Source organism: Rana temporaria, chromosome 2, assembly GCF_905171775.1.
Source record: "Rana temporaria chromosome 2, aRanTem1.1, whole genome shotgun sequence".
Classification (NCBI taxonomy): Eukaryota; Metazoa; Chordata; class Amphibia; order Anura; family Ranidae; genus Rana; species Rana temporaria.
Window position 1 is genome coordinate 182,263,282 of NC_053490.1, and position 19,755 is coordinate 182,283,036.

The 19,755-nt window shown below is 43.5% G+C and overlaps 1 protein-coding gene across 1 annotated transcript in view; it reads right to left on the reverse strand.

The window, feature by feature from the left end:
• Window positions 1–19,755, reverse strand: part of ABCC4 (ATP binding cassette subfamily C member 4) — a 344,218-nt gene that overhangs the window by 204,499 nt on the left and 119,964 nt on the right. Inside the window, exons 11-13 of the mRNA XM_040336098.1 lie at window positions 14,661–14,852; window positions 9,348–9,442; window positions 6,252–6,338 (exon numbers count right to left, since the gene is read on the reverse strand). Of these exons, the coding sequence (XP_040192032.1) occupies window positions 6,252–6,338; window positions 9,348–9,442; window positions 14,661–14,852 (374 nt within the window). The remainder of the gene's footprint in view (window positions 1–6,251; window positions 6,339–9,347; window positions 9,443–14,660; window positions 14,853–19,755) is intronic.

The following is a 19,755-nucleotide window of genomic DNA, read 5'->3' on the forward strand; positions in this document are numbered from 1 at the left end:
TCTGAGACACTATTGAATTTATTTTACAGAGGAGAGGTATGGCTGTCTTGGCAGCCTCTAAACGGATTCTAGCAATATGTTTGCTTCATCTTGGTTTCCAAATGCCCCATTTTGGTATAATCCTAATCTAGGATAATTTTATAAGTTGAATGAGGGGTCGCGCTGTGCACAATATGGGGTGAAATATGCTCATCGCCTATACGAGGTCAGAAAGTTTAAACCCTTTTCTCAACTGCAAGCAGAATCCGGTATACCTTGTGGCATTTTCAGTATGTGCAACTTAAACATGCTGCACTGGCTTAGCATGATTCCGGTATGTGTCTTTTGTGAACACCAAGATAGAAGCCCTTTTACTGCAGCCAGAACACACTAAGCTGGTATCTGACTATTATTCAGTACTGGCTTTTGTAGGCAGTGTTATAAGGCACATGACTGACGGTTGAGTTTAATTTCCGATTTAACAGAGGAATTATGGGTAGATGTACTTGTGACTCACATTAGGCATTGTTATTTCTTCAAGGGACAAAATGATACAGATACATTACTTGCATTGAACGTATTATACACTGCAGCGTCTATTTAGAATGGATAAGTGAGAAACAGACATGTGCCATGAATGTCAAATCTGCAGGGGATCTTTTCTGCATATGGTTTGGGAGTGTCCTAAAGTTAGGCTTTGTGGTCAAAAGTTACAGAATTATTAGCTGACAGGTTTGATTTCCCAAATATATGTTTGCCTTTTTGGGGTGCTTAAAGATGAAGAGGGACACCGCTACTAAGCTTTTTTTTTTAAAGGGCTCCTGTTCTTTTATGCAATATAATTAATAGCAACTAGAAAATGCATTTCCTGCAGAAAATGAGTGGGAATGCTGAATAGTAGAATTGCTAAGCCCACACCAAAGCCATTCACTATAACCACTACACTATCTTTAGGACATACAAGCAGTACTTATAAAGCTTCTCTTTGATCATTAATCCCCACACCTAATGAGTGAGAGACAATGTGAGAGAACCCTTCAAGAAAACCTTAATAAATCCACAACAGTACATGCTATCGAAACAGCGACTTCACTGTTAGAGACACACGGCCTTTGTGAACCCATCGTATACAATTGATGTTGATAAACATAAAAATGTGGGCATGTCAGCGATTTAAAAAAAGAAGTTCACTGTGCGTTTCGCTGGGAAATCTGAAGAATTTTATACAGGACAGTCAATGGAAGATAGTGTGGAATTTTTGTCATTTGGAAGCTCAACCAGCCAAAAGTAAGAGACGTATCACAAAAGCACATTGCCTGAAACTAGACAAAAATACCTAAGTTTTGATGTATAAATTGTGTATGACAAGTAGATCTTGTGGGTGTGAGAGCAATTTATAGAGAAGGAACAAAGATAATTTTTTTAAAGCTCTGTGCTGTAGCGATTACATCATCCACTCTAAGCAACCCCATAGAAACTGTGTTAAAATCGATAACATTTCCTGAAATTATCACTAAACAGCTTTTTCACAAAAACTGTAAAAGATATCAAACTGAAAAGATATAGCTGGATAGCTGAATATTTTGTGAACATTTTAAATTGTGTTTGGCATCTGTAGGTGAAAGAATGAAGGAGCTGAAACTTTTGGAAGCGGAAAGAGATTTGAAGCATGCTCTCATTGACTTCAATGTAAAAAAAAAAAAAAAAAAGTGTTAAAAAGCTTAATATTTTAAAAAGTATAAATAGAAAAAAAGTTGAGGTCCCATCATTAGCTGAACATTTTAAAAGTTGAATGGGTTTAATAGCTGAAAGTATGCAGAAGTTACACAGAGCTAAAAAAACGTATGGAATAAAATTAAAGTTAAAATGAATAAGAATAATAAACTAATAACAAAACTGGGAATGCTATTGAGCATTCCCACTAATTAAAACTGGATACGTACTGATACTCTTGAACTGGCAGCCTGGAAAAAACTGGGTAATTCTGATCACTCTATGAGAGGACATATGAGGCTAGAAGGTGCCCAAATTGTTTTAGAAAATGTGGCACAGATGGGCGGATTCTTCTGCAACGGTAACTAATAACCCATAGAAATAGTAGAGGGGGACAGTGGCATAAACTCAGGTGGTTGGTAAGGTGTTCTGCATGTTGTATAATGTTACTTATTTGAAAGAGTTTTGAGACTATGAGGTGTTGTGCAACTCTGGATTTAGATGCAGGGATGGAGGGTGGGGTTCACTCCGGTAAGGTTGTGGGTTTTGTTCATTTTACCCTAGTATTAGGTTTGTTGGGATTGCCTAGAGGTTTGTTCGTTTTTTTTTTTTATATATAAATATTCACACTAAGAGCCGGTTCACACTGGGGCAACATGACTTCCAGCACAACTTTGGGAGGCAACTTGGACACGAGTTGAGTATGAATCATCAGGCAACTTACAAGGCAACTTCAAGTTGCCTCCAGGACAGTACAAGGCAACTTCAAGTCGCCTTCAGGACAGGAGGCTTTCCAGTGGCCAATCAAACAACAATCAGCTCTGTGGGAGGGAGGGGGAGGGAGGGGTTTGCCTGAGAAATGCATGTTATCTTCCTGTATTGTTGCTTCAGTTAAGACAGTGATCAGACTTCTGAGGCAACTTCCATTGAAATCAATGGGTACAAGTTGCCTAGAAGTCGGATTGAAGTAGTACAGGAACCTTTTCTGAAGTCGGAGAGACTTCAGTAGTGTGTATTAAGACGGCTCCATTCACTTCCATTGATTTTCTCAACCACACAACTTGGGACGACTTGGGGCAACTTGGGGCAACTTCAAGACTGATGCCAGGTCGCCCCAGTGTGAACCGGCTCTAAATGCTATATGTGAATAAGATGATTTGGTTGTTCTTTATGGGGTAGCAGCGCTCATAACGTAACCCTTTAGGATGGTCAGCTTGGGTGGAGTACACATACTGTGTAAAATTACTATGAGGTGTGCATTTGTCAGTGTTTTTTTTTTTTTTTTTTTTAATGTTCAAAGTATATTTGTTCTGTATTTTAAAATATACCATCTTCTGAATGTTCTATTGTATACCTATTCACATGCAGCAATAAAAATTGTTAAAAAATGTATGAATATTAAAATATAATGGACAAGATACACAGATTTACTACCCAGTTTTCTAACCAGATTTTACAGACCCTGTCACTATCAAAGCTCCAGAACTCCTTGTTCCCCCACTGCCTCTAAAGCAGGTCCTTCTGCTACTGTAGACATTCCTCTCCATTCCACCAATTCACCTGCTTTGTGCTTCATATGCGCAAAACGACAGCACAGATCAATCCCATAGAGTGACAACAAGGATGCACACCAATCAACAGGGTACCCAATGCGAAATAGGAGATCTAAAAGGCGAGTAGAGAGACTGGCAGAGGCCTTTTTTTACTTTGCCGATGTGGTTTTTACTCTTATTTTATGATGCCACTACTTTATAAATCTGTGTAAAAGTTGTTCACACATACAAACAACACATATAATATACAACCCAAGCCCAAAGTGTCTGCCTAACCATATACTTTTTTTAAAGAATATTTGTACCTTATATATTTTTGATAAAAATCCCATAAAGCCTGCTATTAGGAGACACAAACACCATATGAAAAAGAAATGTGAAATTGTAGTGCCATACACCTAGCGATGGCCCTGCGTGGTTGCTACGTGTTAAAGCATCCACACATTTCACCCTGCGGCCAGACATCCATTAGACACACTTCTCAGTCAATGAGCAGTTTCTTTCTTATTTTTTTGTTGTTTTTATAAGGGGATTAAACTTGGTTGGGAAAAAGGGACATGGGATGGCCATAGGATAAATTTATTCTACAAAGTAACTGCACCAAACTTCTCAGAACAAAATGGCTGACCCTAAACTTGACAGACTTAAGTCATAACACTTCTTCCAGCACGCTACTTCACTGTCCAACTTTAGTACTCCTCTCACACCATCAGCACATGACTAGGACTCACTCTGAATAGGACCCAGTGTCTTTACTTGATAGCCCTTTGTAGGCCGGGCCTGCAGTACTCTTTTGTGGTAGCAACCGATTTACTCAAGAATAAATATAGATGGACTACTGATTCCAGCAAGTTCTGACTTGCAAATCCTGCCCGCCCTCCTGGCTGCAGTGACTTGACACAAAACTCCCACAGTCTCTCCCTCTGCCCTCTGGTTCTACATCCAGCTCCCTTGGCATGTCTCTTCCAGAACTTTCCACTGTGCGTTCCACTCACCAACACAAAGACTTTACTCCGGACATGCTTACCAACCGTCCTTCCAGCTCCTGTTCCAGGACACCTCTCCATGACCGTTTAAGGAGAGGCTCCCGCCCAGCTCCCAAGCTCCCTGACTGAGATACACCCCCACCCCCCTCACTAAGGGGGTTCCCTCAGACATGACAATCCAACACCCCATCATCCAGTTCACCCTGCCATCAACAACTCCTCCAGAAGGCCGACCATGGGTATATATGTAGGAGGCCTGCACCCTGCCAATCCTAGTTGGGGGATTGGTCAGAGAGCCTCACATGTACCCCACATCACTCCAGCTCTTTGCCCTGCCCCTTTTCCAGAACATGTTTTCCAGAAACAGAGGAGGTGCCCAAGAGCTGAGGCACATGTCAGTCACCTACTTCTATACTAAACCACTCCCCTGCCCCCAGATCAAAACAAACAGGCCTAGATCACAGCATAGGCATGCTTAAATTTACCTGTGCTGGCAGCTTACACAAAAACCTACACTAGCACCTACCTGCTTAAGGTAGAGGGTGCTACATACATACACTGAATGGGGATTCAGAGGTTATGTACTTTATCTATTCATTTTTAAAACAGAATTAAGCCCGGGAACCCAACATTTTACTGTACAATTTCCATGGCAATGTAATTTTAAAAGTTATTTATACCCTTTAAACATTTTGCAGCTTTTATTGAATTAAAACCTAGTGAACCTGCCATGAAGGTCCTTATTAGGCCCTTCCTGTTAGGGGGTGGCAGTTGTCCCAAATTTGCTGCTGTGTTGTCACCTAGATATATGCACCTCTGAAGGTACCGTATTTGCCAATGTATAAGGCGACCGGGTGTATAAAAGACGACCCCCTAATTTTACAGTTGAAGATTTTTTGCCTGTACTCACCGTATAAGACGACCACCCTTCCGACTCTTTATATTTCTTCCTTCTGGAGCCATATTCTTCATTCTTGCTGGAGCCAATCACGGCGAGCGATGTATTCTATTAATGAATACAAAGCCTGCTTGGATTGGCAGAGGCTGGAACATCATCAGCCCACGCTTCTCTGACTCTCAAAGTCAATCCGAGCAGGCTACTGTATGTAGCCTGCTCGGATTGGCAGAGGTTGTTACTCCAATCCGAGCAGGCTCTGTACTCCATTTGAATAAATCGCTCACTGGGATTGGCTAAGCGGTATATACTGTATGTAGCCGAAGCTACATACAGTATTACCGCACATCCAGCAGGCATCCGAGCAGGTCACCCGGCGTATAAGACGACCCCTGCTTTTTGCCCATTTTTTTTAGGTGTAAAAGGTAGTCTTATGCGCCAGCAAATACAATAACTGGAACATTGAAGGGTGCACTGTTTTCACTATATGGAAGGCAGTCCTGAGCAAAAATGAAAAACTAAAATTCCTTTAAAGTTGAACTCCAGACAAAAAGTTTTTTTAAGTTTTGAAAGACTGAAGAAGGGTTAGAACCCCTTTAAAGGTTTTTAGTGATGTCTGTGTCATGAAACCAAAAGACATTTGCCAAATTATTGTTATTTTCAGCTCTCGTAGGAAATAATAGATTTAAGTTAAAGCAATTGTAAAGGTTCACTTCTGTTCAATGGTTTTGCACAGATCAGTCCCGATCCTCCTCTTCTGGGATCCCCGTTAGCGCTACTGGCTCCTCCTTGTCTTCTTTGTGTGCCTTCCATAGGAAGTTGCTTCCTATGGGGGCACACAATGGTTCGATTTTGAGGCAGGCTGTGTGCATCTATTGACACTGCATTTTCTCTCTATGCTAGAAGGGTATTTACAAATATTATATCTTTCCACAATTAAATCATTGGGGGTTATCAGTTCTAGGGATGCTCCACATATTTTTTTTACCACACCTTTTTTTATTGCATACCAATTGTAACTTATTCTTTCAACTATATAACTTGAATGTTTGTATTAATCTAATTAACTTGTAATGGAAAGGATACTTACAAAGACATACATCGAAAGCAATATAGTATACATACTTTTCAAACAAATGCCTCCCAACCTCAGCATCAACAGCACTCAGGGGATCATCCAAAAGATAAATGTCAGCATCTTGATAAACTGCCCTGTAGAACAAGAATAAGTTCATCAATGTTTATATAACACATTGGGCTTGATTTACTAAAGGAAAATCCACTTTGCACTACAAGTGCATTGCAAGTGCACTTGGAAGTGCAGTCTCTGTAGATCTGAGGGGGACATGCAAGGGGAAAAAAAAATGAATTTTTGCTTGCATATGATTGGATGATAAAATCAGCAGAGCTTCCCCTCATTTCAGATCCTTCTTATCAGATGTACAGTGACTGCACTTCCAAGTGCCCTTGTAGTGCACAGTGGATTTGCCTTTAGTAAATCAACCCCATTGTCAAGCTGTGCAGAGGATGGGGGGACAATCCTTTTTAAGACCAGCAAATTATCAACCTTCAGGGAACATGATCTGTATGCGAGTACTTGGATAGCAATATTCATTGGTAATGCTGCATTAAAAAAAAAAAAAAAAATTATATCTTTTGTTACCTACACAAAAATTCCACATTGCAGCCTAAAAGTCCAATATACTCCATCACAAAACTGATTAGATTTCAAATAGAACCTTGCAAGCTTAAGGTGTTACTAAACCCAGGACCCTGCATTCACTATATCTGGTTTCTCACAGAACATGGAAATGAAATAGTTTTGGTAAATATAAACTGCTAAATAATACCTTTTCTCATCAGCAGTATATAGCAGTCTTGTGACTTCTATCAGTGTCGCACTGGTTAAAGCTTGTAGGAGGTGTTTTCATTCTCCCCTCATTGTCCTATGAGGCTGCAGGACCCCTGACCCTCTGTCTGGACAGTGCCGATTGGCCCTGTAATGATCACATGCACTCTCCCAAGAAAAAAAACTCAAGCAATACACACCAAACTGAGAATGTGCAGCTTGCCCCCAAGGTTCCGTTTTTACATGAGATGGTTTGGGGACTGTGGAAGAAGTGGAGGATCAGAGAAGACCGGATCAAACCGCCTTTTTTCACAATGCAGAGGATTACCCCCTTAGGTTCCACAGTGAGTATAACAAGTATGCTTTACTGCATATGCATATACAGAGTGATTTTAGTGCTGTGGGTTTATTAACACTTTAAGCAAAAAAGCAATATAACCAGTAGTTCCACATCGTGCTTGTGACAACTGCTCAAATCATGTGGGGAATAAAGCAAATGGTCCAAGATGTACATACATACCCCAATGGGCAGCTCATACACATGCAAATCATTACAAGAAAACTTCTAAAATAAGTATTCTATGCAATAAATCTGAGAATGTATTGGCCCATCTTTCAGGTATCTTTCAGATACCCAAATACAGTTCAGTCAGATCAATGTAGACTATACAGTGGAACCTTGGATTGCGAGTAATGCGGTTAACGAGTGTTTCGCAATACGAGCATTGCATTTTTTAAAAGCCTAACTTGGTTTGCGAGTGTTTTCGCAAAACGAGCAGGATTCAAGCGGTGTGCAGTACTGCGTTTGTCCTGAGGTGGGGGGGCAGAGCCGAGCGGAGCCGTTTGGAAATGCTTGGAAACACTCGGAAATACTCAGTTCCAGAGCCTTTCCAAGGTTTTCTGAGGTCAGCCGAGTGCTCGGGCCTTTCCGTGTATTTACAAGGCTCTCCAGCACCCCACCACCTCTGGCCACATGCGGCATTTCATGCCATTGAAGTCAATGCGGAACAAATTATTTTAGTCAACATTGACTTCAATGGGGAAACTCGCTTTGATATGCGAGTTTCCCTGTAACTGGAATGGGTACGAGGTAGAGCAACATATTTCAAGCTTAAAGTGAATATATACAGTAGAACTGAAAACAGTGACTTTAGCCTGTTTATGAGCATTTACTGTATTTATTGGCGTATAACACTCACTTTTTTACCCTGAAAATAGAGGGTAAACTGTGCCTGCGTGTTATACGCAGGGGGCTGTGGAATTTTTTTTCCCTGAAACTTCCCTCTTAAAGCGGGGGTTCACCCTTAGAGGGCACTTTTCCCCCTTAGATTCCTGCTCGTTTTCTCTAGGGGAATCGGCTATTTATTTTAAAATATGTGCAGTACTTACCCGTTTACGAGATGCATCCTCTCCGTCGCTTCCGGGTATGGGCTTCGGGAATGGGCGTTCCTTCTTGATTGACAGGCTTCCAAGAGGCTTCCGACGGTCGCATCCATCGCGTCTCGATTTTTCGAAAGAAGCCGAACGTCGGTGCGCAGGCGCAGTATAGAGCCGCACCGACGTTCGGCTTCCTTCGGCTACTAGTGACGCGATGGATGCGACCGTCGGAAGCCTCTCGGAAGACTGTCAATCAAGAAGGAACGCCCGCTCCCGAAGACCCATACCCGGAAGCAACGGAAGAAGATGCAGCTCGAAAACGGGTAAGTACAGCTCATATTTTAATACAAATAGCCGATTCCCCTAGACCGAACGAGCAGGAAGCTAAGGGGAGAAAATTTTTTTTTTTACAAATGGGTGAACTCCCGCTTTAAGGTTAGGGTGCATGTTATATGCCTGTGGGTGTTATACGCCGATAAATACGGTATGTACTGTGGGTTCAGATTTTCTGCGTTTGCCCAATCTGGTCATACAGTATGTGTGGGTGAAAGAAGTATGGAGAGCTTTAAGTTTGCCACACTCTTTAAAATCCAATTGTACAATCTCCTTTAGATCTAACCAACAACTATGTAATGCAAGGGCCTTCCTCAATGGATATAAATGTATTTCATTGTTGCGGCAGGTCATTATATTACATTGTTTTGGCAAAATTAAAGTGTATTATGTACATTCAGATTGTGTACAGTGACTCTTCCACATTGGGAACAGTGAATTAAATTCTGCCAAAGTGGCGAGAGAGAGATAGGCAAATTTATTTTACACCATTTTTCAGTACTGCGTGTGTTAGCTTTAGTTAGAAGATGGTATGCTGTAAATATCCCATAGCCATTCTGAACTATGATCAAGCACCGCAAGCATGCACATGTTACATTGTTACCTATTATATCTGGCCAGCTTATACTACACTGTTACATATTACATAATAAGTGACCTACCTGGCTAGATTCACACGCGCTTTCTGTCCTCCACTTAGTGTAACACCACGATCTCCGATCATAGTCAGGTCACCGTCATCTAACTGCAGCATGTCCTGTGAGGGTTACAGCAACAATTTTGTAACTCAGTCTTAATACAACAAATCTATACACAAAAGTAAAATGCACAGTAAGGAAAAAAAAAAAAAAAAAAAAAAAAGAAGAAGAAGAACACCCTCCTCTGTGAAATATTAGATTCATAAACAAGGAAATCTTTTATTTCCACATTACACAGTATCTGCAACTTTCTGTGGGGTTTATCCAAAAATGTTACAACTTACAATTTGTTTTTAAGAAAAACGTTTAAATGTCTTCCTTCGGAAGCAGAATATACAGGGCTATGGGAATTGTTCGAGAAAAATAATCACACACACACATAGGTTGAACTGGAGGGACCTGTGCCTTTTTGTTCAACCTTATAATCTATGTAACCAATCAGAAATGGACATGTATACAAATCTTCACTCTTAAAACAAATTTGTGGTTGAATTGACTGCTGTCCTCCCCAACAATACAGACTTACTATACCTTGGCTTCCCTCTTGCTCCATTTGATTATCAAGGATAAAAGAGAAATATATGTTAATTCTAGGTATAAGTAAAGACAGCATGTTCAACGCACTCCTCTTACTTACAGCACTGGTGCTTGGTGATGGCCAGTCAGGCACCTAGCACTGTAAGATGGGGAACCAAGAGGGTCCAGAGCCTAAAGATTTCAGGAACTCAAACAAGACTCCATCCATCGCCTCCCAGTGGCAAAACTGGGTAATAGGGAAGCAAAAAAGGAAATTGCGTGCATCTTGGGACAGTGGCAGTTAAAGTGAAAGTGAAACTTAACTAAAAAACTATAAAGTTCCCCTCCTCCTTCTCCTCCTCAAGCGATGGCAACGCTCCACCATCAAGCGATGGCATCGCTCCACCATCAAGCTATGGCAACGCTCCTCCATCAAGCGATGGCAACGCTCCTCCATCAAGCGATGGCAACGCTCCTCCATCAAGCGATGGCAACGCTCCTCCATCAAGCGATGGCAACGCTCCTCCATCAAGCGATGGCAACGCTCCTCCATCAAGCGATGGCAACGCTCCTCCATCAAGCGATGGCAACGCTCCTCCATCAAGCGATGGCAACGCTCCTCCATCAAGCGATGGCAACGCTCCTCCATCAAGCGATGGCAACGCTCCTCCATCAAGCGATGGCAACGCTCCTCCATCAAGCGATGGCAACGCTCCTCCATCAAGCGATGGCAACGCTCCTCCATCAAGCGATGGCAACGCTCCTCCATCAAGCGATGGCAACGCTCCTCCATCAAGCGATGGCATCGGAGCAGCATATCTTTTTTTTTTAAGAGAGCAGGTACCTAGTTTTGTCAGGTACATGCTCCCTACTTCCACTGGAATTGCCCAAGTGATTCCAGTGGGAGTCCCCCCCTCTCTGCAACCTTATGGGATAAGTCACCGGTCCTAGGACGCTACGGAACCATTTACACAATGCAACGTAGCTTGCACAGTGGGGGGGGGCAAGTTGTAAAGCTGCTTCACAGCAGGCTTCCCACTCTCATCATGGTGCCCCGGGACCCGAATATCAGTGAAGAACAAGCCTGAGTACGGTGCTGGATACAGTGCTGGACAGGTAAATGTCAGCAGCTACAGTATAGATGTGTTCAGCCATGAGGATAACCAGAAGGTGTATCATATCAGACATTTTATTAACTGTGGTATCGCATGGGTCCTCTATATTCAATTCGGATCCACATCGGTGAACACCATGACAGTATTAGGAACAAGGATGATGATAGTCCAGTTGCACAACGCTTTGCGGCCTTCCTTGAAGTGAAAGGCTTTTAGGGCCAGATTCACATACATTTGCGGCGGCGTAACGCATGTCATTTACGTTACACCGCCGCAAGTTTTCAGCGCAAGTGCTTGATTCACAAAGCACTTGCCTGTAAACTTGCGGCGGCGTAGCGTAAAGCCGTCCGGCGCAAGCCCGCCTAATTCAAATTCTTGCCGTGCTTTGCGCGAAGTGACGTCGCACCAACGTAATTTTTTGAACGGCGATGTGCGTTACGTCCTTTCCTATTCCCGGACGTCTTACGCAAACAACGGCCATACTTTAACATGGGCTGTCTATTTTTACACCACCTAAATAGCAATCGCAACTTTACGACAGGAAAAGCCGACTAGCGACGACGTAAGAGAATGCGACGAACGCGCATACCTTCGTGGATCGCTGTAAACAGCAAATTAGCATACCCGACACGGAAAACGATGCGAACTCCACCCAGCGGGCGCCGAAGTATTGCATCCTAAGATCCGAAGGCGTACGAAGCCGTACGTCTGTCGGATCTTAGCCAAATGCCGTTGTATCTTTGTTTGAGAATTCAAAATAAAGATACGACGCGGCAAATTTGAAAGTACGCAGGAGTATCAGCATATACTCCGGCGTACTTTTTCTGTGAATCTGGCCCTTAGATCTTAAAATTATTCAGCCGCAGAGGAGACTTTAATACGGTCCTTCTGCATTAGGAGAAAAAAAAAATATGTTTAGGTTGGGTTCCCTAGTTTCCAAAGGGACTTTATAATAAAGAGGAGTCTGCAAGTGTTTCTGGACCCTTAGCGCTTTTCCTGTAATTTTCTCTGTGTGCTGAGCTTCTGGGATTACCCAATGGGACTTTATTGTATTATTGAAGCAATAGTTTAGAACAGTGGTCTCAAAACTGTGGCCCAGGGGCCGAATGTGGCTCTTTATCCGGCCCTTGGGGCACTTTTCTTCCCACTGATACAAGACCCTATTCCTCCCACTGACACCAACAATGGGGCAGAATTCCTGCTACTGACATTAAAGCAGGACTTCAGTCATTTTTTCATCTTTTCCTCTATTAAATCTTCTGCTCTTGTCGTTTTAACTTTGCATAGTAAAACATTTGTTTTCTGCCAGTAAATACCTTATACGGCCCACTTCCTGTTTCTTGTCTAGTAAAAAGCCTAGGCTTATGACATCATGCGCAGCCCTCTTACTCTTGTGAGAATTTGCCAGGTAGGGAGAGTGGATGAGTCATATGAGGGCCAATGAGAGCTGCAGAGCTGGAGGTGTGTGTGTGTCTGTCTGCAAATCCAGAAAGTGAACAGACAGCAGCTTCAGCTGCCCACAGTTAAAATGATTGCAGCCAGACTCCGTAGAGGGAGATCTCTGCAGCAGCATATTTGGCAAGTACAGAATGACAGTATATATAAAATAATATATATAAAATGGTTGGAGGGAAGCTTCAGAATTGAAAATATGTTTTTATTACAAATTATGTGAGCAGACTGCAGTTCCTTTAACAATAGGGCACCATTTCTCCCACTGATGCCAAAAATGGGGAACTTTTCCTCCTACTGATACCAATGATGGGACACTATTTCTCCTGCTGACACCAATGATGGGCACGATTCCTCTCACTGACACCAACAACGGGCTGCTATTCCTCCCCTTAACACCAAAGATGCTTTTTTAACTCCCACTGACACCAGGATAAATTTCTACCCGCAATTGCCACACTCAAGCCCCCCAAAAGTTTGAACGGTAGTAAACTGGCCCTTGGTTTAGAAAGTTTGGAGGCCCCTGGTTTAGAAGGTTCAATAGTCTGTAGGTGGTACTCTGGGTTGAAAGGTTAAAGGAAATAAGAGGGTTTATACCATCTAGGATCCATGAGGGACCAATCTACTCTTGCCTTTACTTTGCATTGAAATTGTTGATGGCTATCTTGTGGGATGGGAGTCCCTGCTAGGGGAAATGTTGTAAGTGCATCTGGGAGCCTTTAGACCAGCAGATCTAATGATGCTTTGTCCAGAGGAAGCTCACATGACCAGTGAGCGAAACAAGTTGGCATGATCATGTCACCACACCCGCACGCCAGGTTGCCTGTCCAACCTGCCATTCCACACTAATCGCAATACCCGAGAGGATGGATGCATGGCTAATGTGGCGGAAATGATCACAGAACAGCACTGACAGGAGATAAATCAGCTCCGATTTCTGGAGGATGATTGGTGCCAAAAGGAGTAGTGAGCTATATATACACACCAATGCTGTTCAGCAACGTCTTGGACCGAGCTATGTACCCCAGGACTGTCATGTTTTGCACTTGAGACTTGTATTGTGCAGACTGAAAATTGACACAGCTGTCAATGGCAGTTTGAGCTGTAATATGCAAGTTTCCTGGCTGTTCCTGTTTTGATTACTGCCAGTTATTTGCTACCACTCTGCTACTATCTTGCCAACTGTCTGCCACTTCCCTGCCTATTGTTTCTCTACTTTGCTGCTGCTGGACATTTAATTGCTTGCCGACTACTTTTTGTAAATTAATCAGTGGACTCTTATGCTGAACCATTAGTGCTACATACAGGATAGCCTGTCATTTATTAACTTCAAGTGGAGGACTAAGCTGAACCTTCTGATCAAATCAACTAGGATTTCTCTATGCCTGTCAACTTGCTATCCATAACGTCCATTTGGGATTATCAGTAATTAGCCTGTTAACTAAACGCTGGGTATTTGCTGTACTATCAATACAATTTTTTTTGTAATAATGCAAATTTTAGGCCCGATTCACACCTATGCATTTTTAGTGCATTTTGCACTACAGAACGTATTCCATAAGAAACCATGTTAAGTGGACTGCAGTGCAAATCTGCAAAATGCACTAAAAATGCATAGGTGGGAATCCATTGTTCTTTGATGGAACTACTTTGTATGGTTGACTGGTCTTGGTCTCCATTTGCTGTTTGGTATTGTAATCAGAACACAGGGCCGCGCCCGGCTTAGTGTTGTGGTAAGCTGCATAGTAACAAAAATAGTGCAATTCTGGTCCACTGAAGTGTGTCGACAGCCCACTTAAAAGAATGAGTGCCTTGATGCACAGCACAAGAACATACAAGATAACGAACATTATCACGCATGCATTGCATCAAACAGCACAAGTGTTTCGGTTTTCACAGCCTTACCCCTCAAGTGGTATGTGTGCTATTGTTAACAGGGGTGCATTTAGTGCTGTGATACATTACAGTGTAGTGTTCATTGTACAAATAAAAGCTCAATCTGGCAAACACTACTATAACCGCAGTCATGTGAAGCTCTGGTTTCCATGACACGCTCTAGGCAGTTCTGTTTAAGATATCTTTGAATCACAACTGCTCTGTCTGTTTCCAAGAAAAACTAAATCACAATCCTGATAAAATGCCTGAAACACCATTAGCACAAATCTGCAGCAAAACACCTTGTTTAGATAAATACCTTTTTCAGTGCACACACCCTCAGGACTCTTTCATATTTCTCTCGAATGTATTCCTTCCCAAATAATATGTTACTTCTGACAGTGCCTGAAAACACCCAGGGCTGCTGGGAGACATAGGCGATTCTTCCTCTGATGTCCACAAAGCCTTTATCTTTTGGTAATTCACCCAGAACTGCACTCAGAAGAGAAGACTGCGCAAAGGTAAAATAAAAGATATATTTGTCAATACAAATTAATAATTAGGTTTCACAGGATTTTTTTTTCCAACTGCATCATATCTGAGATGAAATATCATACCGACATTTGACTGAGCAGTCAAATATTCAATAAGTAAATATTTAGCTATTGTTTTCCTCTTTGTTGGAAACACAAATATAAAAGACTCCAAGGTGCATAGCTTTTCAATACAGAAAAGGTTCCATATTTGTACAATATTTTTATTTTAGAGAATTCTAAATGAAATGGCTGGTGAAAAGAATGCACTGATTTTTTTTCCTTACTGTATACAGCTCTGTTACGGTTCAAAAATATTTATCTGACCTTTTTCTATCGAATGGAATACTTTCTTCCTTTCTGTCAATTCCTATACTTCTTGGATGTGATGTTTTGTACCCCTGGATTAGCTATTTGGGTAATGATCTTCTGATGTGTTGAGGAAATATTACCATCAAGGCGGCGTAGAAGCAATGAACCTTTATATGTTATTTACTACTTTGAATTTAATGTTGGCTGATTATGCATGATAAACGGCTTTTTCAAAAATGTATATATGTTTTTTATGTACCGTTTAAATAAAAGTTATTGGAAACAAAAAATAATAATATTTACCCATGTAGATGCTTATGTACCTGTAAGTGTGTTAAAGTGTTACTTAAACCACAACCGTAAAATCAGTATGTATAGCATGCTTATTATATTCATTGTGGAACCTAAAGGGTTAATCCTCCATACTGTGTAAGGGCCCTTTCACACACACGGACAAACGGTCCGTTTATTACAAGTCCGTTTACGGACTTGTAATGTATCCCTATGGGATTGCAGACGTTAGCAGATGATGCATCCGCTAACGTCCGCAACCATCCGCAAAGATCCGCTTTTGCGGACGGAAGAAAACCCTATTTTTCTTCCGTCCGGCGGAAAGGATCGGATGAATACGGACACACGGTCCGTATTCATCCGATTCCCCATAGGGGAGAGCGGAGGAGAGACAGGGCGGTCTCTGCACTGTGTGCGGGGACCGCCCTGTCCGCCGACAGCTCAGCGGGGATTAACGGAGGAATCCCCGCTGAGCCAAACGGGCTAACGGAGCGGATCAATACGGATCCGCTCCGTGTGAAAGAGCCCTAAAAAGGTTGTTTGATCCGGCCTTCTCTGATCCTCCCTTTCTTCCACAGTCCCAAATCAATCTCCTGATTGTACAGAGCCTCGGGGGCACTCTGCTCAGTTTGGAGTGTATTGCTAGAAAGGGGGTCAGGGGTCATGCAGCCTCATAGGACAGAGGAGAAGTTTTAACCAGTGCTTGGCTGGACACTAATAGCAGTCACAAGACCGCTATAAGTTTATATATATAAGTTTATAGCTGATGAGAAAAGGTATTTAGCGGTTTATATTTATTAAAATAATTGCATTTGCATGCTGTGTCCTGTGGGAGATCAGATTTAGTGAATGTATAGTCCTGGGTTTAGTAAGACTTTAACCAGTTCCCGACCACCGCATGTACATATACGTCCACAATATGGCACGTACAGGCACATGGGCGTATAGGTACGTCCCCGCCTTACCTCGGTTCGGGGGTCCGATCGGGACCCCCTCCGGTACATGCGGCGGCCGGGAACGGTGTACGGGAGGTCCGGGAGGAGGGGGCGGCTATTGGTTTCCAGCCGTCCCCTCTCGATCTCCCTCAGCGAATGAGAATGCAGCAGAGCCCTCCCTGCCTGTGTAACTGTAAACACAGGCAGGGAGGAAGTGACGTTTTCTCCCCTCTGGCGGTCTTTTCGTTTGATTCCAGAGGAGAGAAGACGTCAGTACTGTGAGTTGCACCAACAGCACACTGACACAGCACACATAGGCACATAACCCCCCCCGATCACCCCCCCAGCACCCCCAGATCACCCCCTGTCACAGTGTCACTGATTGCAGTGATCATTTATTTTCTGATCACTGCTTTTAGTGTCAGTGTGACAGAAAAAAGTGTCAGGGCAGTTAGGTTTAGGCCCCTTTAGGTCCAGGGTAGCCCCCTACCCCCCCCCCAATAAAGGTTTAACCCCTGATTGCCCCTAAAGTTAACCCTTTCACCCCTATTGCCAGTGTCACTAAGCGATCGGTTTCTGATCGCTGCATTAGTGTCACTGTTGCCGCTAGGCAGTTAGTTTTTTTTGAGGTTCGCCGCCAGGTTTATATAGCGTTAGGTACCCCCATAAATAAAGGTTTTAACCCCTGATTGCCCCTAGAGTTAACCCTTTCACCCCTATTGCCAGTGTCACTAAGCGATCGGTTTCTGATCGCTGTATTAGTGTCACTGTTGCCGCTAGGCAGTTAGTTTTTTTTGAGGTTCGCCGCCAGGTTTATATAGCGTTAGGTACCCCCATAAATAAAGGTTTTAACCCCTGATTGCCCCTAGAGTTAACCCTTTCACCCCTATTGCCAGTGTCACTAAGCGATCGGTTTCTGATCGCTGTATTAGTGTCACTGTTGCCGCTAGGCAGTTAGTTTTTTTTGAGGTTCGCCGCCAGGTTTATATAGCGTTAGGTACCCCCATAAATAAAGGTTTTAACCCCTGATTGCCCCTAGAGTTAACCCTTTCACCACTGATCACTGTATAAGTGTCACTGGTGACGTGGTTAGCCAGTTAGTTATTTAGTTATTTTAGGTTCGCCACCAGGTTTTTAGAAAGCGTTAGGTACCCCCATATATTACCGAATAAAGGTTTTAACCCCCTGATTGCCCCCTAGTTAACCCTTTCACCAGTGATCACCGTATAAGTGTTACGGTTGACGCTGGTTGGTTAGTTTGCTGTTTATAGCATCAGAGCACCCGCCGTATATAACCCAATAGGTTTAACCCCCTGATCACCCGGCGGGTGATATAAATTTAATTTTAGCGCCAGTCAGGGTCTGCGTCACCCCAGGCAGCGTTAGGTTAGAGCCAGTACCGCTTACACCCACTCGCTAAGCATACACCCCCCTTAGTGGTATAGGATCTGAACGGATCGATACCTGATCTGATCAGATCTATACTAGCGTACCCAGCAGTTTAGGGTACCCAAAAACGCATTGTTAGCGGAATCAGCCCAGATACCCGCTAGCACCTGCGTTTTCCCCCTCTGCCCAGCCCAACCCACCCAAGTGCAGTATCGATCGATCACTGTCACTTACAAAACACAAGACACATAACTGCAGCGTTCGCAGAGACAGGCCTGATCCCTGCGATCGCTTACAGTTTTTTTTGAAGCGTTTTCTACATTTGCTTTTCTATAGTCAGGTGCTTTTTTTACCTGTGAATCCTTACCATTGTACCACTAAATTTAGAGTCCAAAATGGCAAACCGAAGGTACAATGATAAGCAGGCCTTTGAGTTCATGTGCATGTCAGATAGTGAAGAGGAGGAGGTCACGCATCTGACAGATTCTGGCTCAGAATATGAACCCATTTACGACAGCGGCTCCATGTCAGATAGCTCGCACGACGAAGTTGAGGTCCCTGCTAAGGCCAGGCGTACCCGATCCCATTCTGATGTTGTTGAGCAGCAAGAACCGCAGGACCCTCGTATGGAGCAGAGATCCAGTACTAGCGCCGCTATTCCTTCTGGTGAATTGGCAAGCACCAGCGGCCTAGTACACCCTGGTCGTTTATCCAGCACTGCAGTAACACTTGGTGACGTGGCGAGTCCCATAAGTGCAGTTGAAGCTGGCGATGTGGCAAGCACAAGTAGTGTCCCGCTGCCACCAAGAAAAAGACAGAGACAGGCCCGTCGTGCCCATAGTGCCCTTCCTGTAGAATTTGCCTATCCTGATTGGGTCCCCACCACTTCTACAGCACCTGTACTTCCCCCATTCACTGGCCAACCCGGTATTCAGGTGGATACAGCGAACTTTATGTCACTTGATTTTTATTCGCTGTATTTCACGGAAGATCTCTATAGATCTATTGTGGACCAGACCAATTTATATGCTGGTACTTACATCGCCGCTAACCCCCAGTCTCGCCTTGCCAAAGAATGGAAACCTCTCGAGGTTTCCGAATTTAAGACCTTTCTGGGCCTTACCCTCAACATGGGCATACACAAATTTCCGTCATTGCGGATGTATTGGTCCACACATCCCATTGACCATATGTACATTTTCTCTGCTCACATGGCCAGGAGACGATACGAGGCGATCCTGCGGTTCCTGCATTTCAGTGACAATGCACTTTGTCGTCCACGTGGAGACCCTGAATTTGACCGGCTCTACAAAATTCGGCCCCTCGTAAACCATTTCAACGAACGTTTTGCAGCCTTGTTTAATCCCCAGCAGGTTGTATGCGTTGATGAGTCCCTGATTAAATTTGCTGGCCGCTTGTCTTTCAAACAGTACCTTCCCAGCAAGCGTGCCAGATACGGGGTCAAGCTCTATAAGCTCTGTGACAGGGCCACAGGCTACACATGGAGCTTTAGGGTTTACGAGGGAAAAGATAGTCAGGTAGAGCCGGAAGGATGCCCAGATTACATGGGGAGCGCTGGCAAGATTGTTTGGGACTTGGTGTCACCCTTATTCGGAAAGGGGTACCATTTGTATGTGGACAATTTTTACAGCAGCGTGCCACTTTTTAGCCACTTATTTGATCAACAGATTGGAGCATGTGGCACCGTGCGACCTAATCGCCGGGGCTTCCCCCAGCGGCTTGTAGATGCCCGTGTTAGGCCGGGGGCGAGAGCCTGCTGCAGATGTAAAAATTTGCTCGCTGTGAAGTGGCGGGACAATAGGAATGTTTTCGTTCTTACCACCCTTCACGCAGACACGACAGTCCAAATTCGTACGGCGACTGGTGTTGTGGAGAAACCCCTCTGTGTCCACGAATATAACCTTAATATGGGAGGGGTGGACCTCAACGACCA